At 41.0% G+C, this 4,244-nt stretch overlaps 1 protein-coding gene across 3 annotated transcripts in view; it reads right to left on the bottom strand.

Annotated features, from left to right (window-relative positions):
• Positions 1-2,249: 2,249 nt before the first annotated feature.
• Positions 2,250-4,244, bottom strand: part of LOC127362922 (collagen alpha-6(VI) chain) — a 54,246-nt gene continuing 52,251 nt past the window's right edge. For all 3 annotated transcript variants that reach the window (XM_051399226.1, XM_051399227.1, XM_051399228.1), the window contains one exon: positions 2,250-4,046. In XM_051399226.1, the coding sequence (XP_051255186.1) occupies positions 3,871-4,046 (176 nt within the window). In that variant the 3' untranslated portion in view covers positions 2,250-3,870. The remainder of the gene's footprint in view (positions 4,047-4,244) is intronic.

Here is a 4,244-nt window from a genome sequence, read left to right as displayed (position 1 = left end):
CACACACACACACTCTCACGCACACACACACACACACACACACTCTCACACTCACACACACACACTCACACACACCTCCACACACACACACACCACACACACACACACACACACACACACACACACACACACACACACTCTCACACTAACATCACACACACACACACACACACACACACACACACACACACACTCTCACACTAACATACACACACACACACACACACACACACACACACACACACAACCGTTACTGACGGGCTGTGGCCTCATTAATGTAGTTAATTACCTTGAAACTGCAGCTTATATGAGCGTTTGTAAGTGTTGTCCTGAAGAGGCCTGAGACTGATCGCATACAGTCCGATATGTCTGCGATATTTCGATCGGCTGTGGTCAGAGGTCAGAGGTCACTGGGCTGCCCCATATGGAAAGAACATCATACTGCAGATATTTTATATTTTCATTTGTGCATCTCGAATTATATTTTCACTAATTAAATCCTGATGATGTAACATTTGTTGGCCTCTGTACCAAACAGACATCTGGAGAACAACAGTCCTTCTTTGAGATGTTTCCAGTAATCATGCAGCCGCATATATAATATATATATAGTATATAATTATATAATATATTATATAATATATTATATTATATATATATATAGTATATCATTATATAATATTATATAATATAATATAATATAATATAATGTAACACAGTTCACAGATGGATCATTAGAGAGCATAAAACATTTCCTCTCTCCGCCTTCCACTTTCTTTAACTCTGATGTAACTGAACCTGCTGTGAACAATCATCGCAACAGGAGCTTCAAACACATTTTAGTGGTTTTCTAACAAATTAAAATATACATATTAAAATTTCAGTTCTTGTTTGAACTTATATTTAAACTTAAATCCGCCGTATCTCCGTGTGAGAACTTAATGTTGTTCTGTGGAGAGACGATGAACTTGGACCCGATCCTGGACTTGATTTTGCTTTTTAGACGCTTTTTGACGCCTCCGAAAAAAAGGAAACTAACTTTATTAGCAGCTGAATGTTTGAGCCAGAAATATTAACTCCTAAATGTCTGTCTCACTCTTTATCTCTCTGTAGTAGAGTTTGTACATACGTTATTTTAAATCTGTGTAATATAAAGTTTGATGTAAAACGTGACCTGCACTTCACTGTCCAATAAAATCTGGTGTTTGTCATCAATCATCTGTCCTCATGTTTGTGTTATTGATCGGTTGTTTCATTCAGATAAACGATTAAAGATGAATTAGCTTAGCAACTCATGATTATTTATTATTCATTGATTATATGCAGATTAATTTATTTATGAAATGTTAAAGTGTGAAAAAAAAACTAAACGTATTTAATTACTGTCGCATACGACCGAAAAACAGCTAATTAATCATCAAAATACTGACTAATTATCCAGGCCTAAGCCCCGCCCCCTTTTTGCTCTGTGCTCCAATCACAGTTGAGCAAGCCTCAGTCAACTTCCTCCTTTCCTGTATTTAAATATGCTACACGCTACGCTAATCTATGTTGAAAAGACAACCTCAAAATACGCAGTCACGTTTTATTTTACCGTTTTCAACCATATGTGGCGCTAATGTTAGCTTCATTAGCTGGTTTAGCTAGCAGCAACTGTTTGAAACGGACCAATTCTTTTAAAACTTACCATCAGTTCTTATGTTCAGTGTGCAATATGTAATATTATAAACCACTAAACACACTGAATAAAGCAGTTCCACCTTAAACACACTGAATAAAGCAGTTCCACCTTAACAATCACTGCTTCTCCCACGCTGTTGGACAGACAAAGGACGTCCCGGAGGGGCTGCGAGCCGAGCTGCTGCTAACGTTAGCTCAGCTTGTTTCTCTGATAACTTAAGATCCAGACGTCCGATGACTAAAATCCTTCATCCGGTTCAAATCTAGAGTTAAAAAGCACCAAGATCTAAACAGAGGATGGTAACAATGTGGCTTCAGACTGGATCAACAGTCAATGTAAACAGAAACGGAGTGAACCGTTAATTTGAAAGAAAACATCTGGATCACCTCCCAAACTGAAATATGCCTCCAAACATTATGACATTATTTAAAACTGTGAATGTTTGACCTCCACCTGTTCAACCTCTGAATACGAGTTGTGGTTTGTGGTGTAAACGCAGTAGCGGCGTGTTTTATCCCCCAGCGGTCATAAATCCCCTTCGAACAAACAAGAACTGCAACGCAGCAACTCCAGGGGTTTTCTTAAATTCTTTATTATCGTTGTTTTTACATGAAGCACCATTGGTCAGTGTGACGAACCACAGACATCCAGACAGACAGATGGACAGACAGGCGGAGACACAAGTTGAAGCCCCGTCGTTCAGACCTTTTAAGGCTCCAACTGGGACCCTGCAGCCTCTTCAGTGTTTGTGGAGTGAATCAGATACTGAGCAGACGTTAGCCAGCGAGCTGTTTCACCTCCACTGAACAGAAAAGTCTGAGTCTTATTTTGAAAGTTTGGTCAGTTGAACTATTTTACTCACAAACGTCAGCTTCAGTGACCTAAAGGGAGTTTATATCCTTCAGGTTGAAAACATGAATCATTGTTTAGAGGCGGATTCGATATCATTTCTTTATTATTTTTTAGTACTTTTGTATTTTACATCTGCGCGGCCGCCACATTGCAGAGGTCAACATCAACTAGTTACAGTACTGAGAGATTCAGACTCGTGGCTGTTAAATGTTTGAATCTTTGTAGTAACACGTGTCCACAAACTGATCAAACCCAAAATATTGTCAAACGTATTTTTTCAAAGTATAATTTCTATAAAATTTTACCTGAAAATGTGAATTTTCTCTCCATAAAAACATATAATTCAAGATTTATGGGACATTTTTCCAAACAGGGACTGTTGACCTCACCAATATGGCCGCCCTCAAATGGAGTACGCGGTATCTACGTCTCTTGGTCCTGTTAGCTTGTCGCGACGCCGGGTACAACCTCACCTGCCGGGACCTTCGCCGGGAGCTCGTCACAACGCCATCACAGATATAAAATAAGATTTATGTGTGTTTCACTTTGTTCTGCTGCGGTGATATTGGAACCAGGAAATCCTGAAATGGTTTTTTTAAGGGTTTTTCTGGATCTCAGCTTCCTGTTGAACCAATTAAAGACCAAAACTTTGAAAGTAAGACTCAGATATTACAGTTACCATCACAAACCGTCTATCTTTGTAAAAAAAAACAGCTTAATAAGGTTGAATTGTGGGTGTATATTGTACATACTGAGAAATCTAAATAAAACCTATAAACGGAGCGTCTTCAGGGTCGGTGAGTCAAATCAAGCAAACAGAGACGTGCTGGTGGATATCGAGCTCATTCACATAAACACACTTTAATGTTCCGACGTGATTCCTTCAAACATTCACTCAACAAACATCATCAGCCTCCAACCCGCTTTGTGAGAATAGCACCTGATGTGAGCCTGAAAGAGTCTCCGAGGAGCGTCCGTCGCGTTTGATCGACGTCCAACAGTTTCCTGCTGTCGGATGTAGGATGAAGGTTTGGTGAGGAAGAAAAGAGCTCCGAGGGCGAACTCGAAGAACAAATAAACACACATGTTCAAGAAAGAAGACCAAAAGGCAACCCGACAAACGTGCAGCTCCTGGAGCAGTTTCCACTTTCCCTGAAGGCGTTTTAGCAGGAAGCTGGTTAGAAGGAAAACCGTCTCCGAACAGACTGCGAATAAAATCATTCAGGAAACTTTGGTGTTGTTCCTTGAACATGCGTGTTGCTGTTTTTGGCGTACAGTGGCTGATTTTCCTCCAGCCGATCCGGAGGGCGTCCTCCTCCTCCTCCTCCTCCTCCTCCTCATCGACTCTTCGTCAGGCAGAGGTTCTGGCACTCCTCTTGCGTCTCGAAGCGGTTTCTGTTGCCGCCGCAGCCGCCGTACCAGAAGCGGGAACATTCGTTCTGTTCGGTGTCAAAGAACCACATCATGGTGTAGTTCTGACAGCTGCCCTGGTCCTGGCGCAGGAAGCAGCTCCCTGCAAGGAGACGTGAAGATTATTTTATACAGTCGGCTACTACTTTAACATATTTCCCTTCCTGCTGATCCCAAATAATCAATCAGCTTTTAGATTAACGTCCTTCCTTCCAGGCAGCCAATCGGATTCACTTCCTCACTATGACGTCATTTATTTTGGTCTGACCATCAACAACATGGCAGCTCCTCTCTCTCTCTC

Source organism: Dicentrarchus labrax, unplaced genomic scaffold (genome assembly GCF_905237075.1).
Source record: "Dicentrarchus labrax unplaced genomic scaffold, dlabrax2021, whole genome shotgun sequence".
Lineage (NCBI taxonomy): Eukaryota > Metazoa > Chordata > Actinopteri > Moronidae > Dicentrarchus > Dicentrarchus labrax.
The sequence above is the reverse complement of the archived record's forward strand: the minus strand, read 5'-3'. Positions and strand labels throughout refer to the sequence as shown.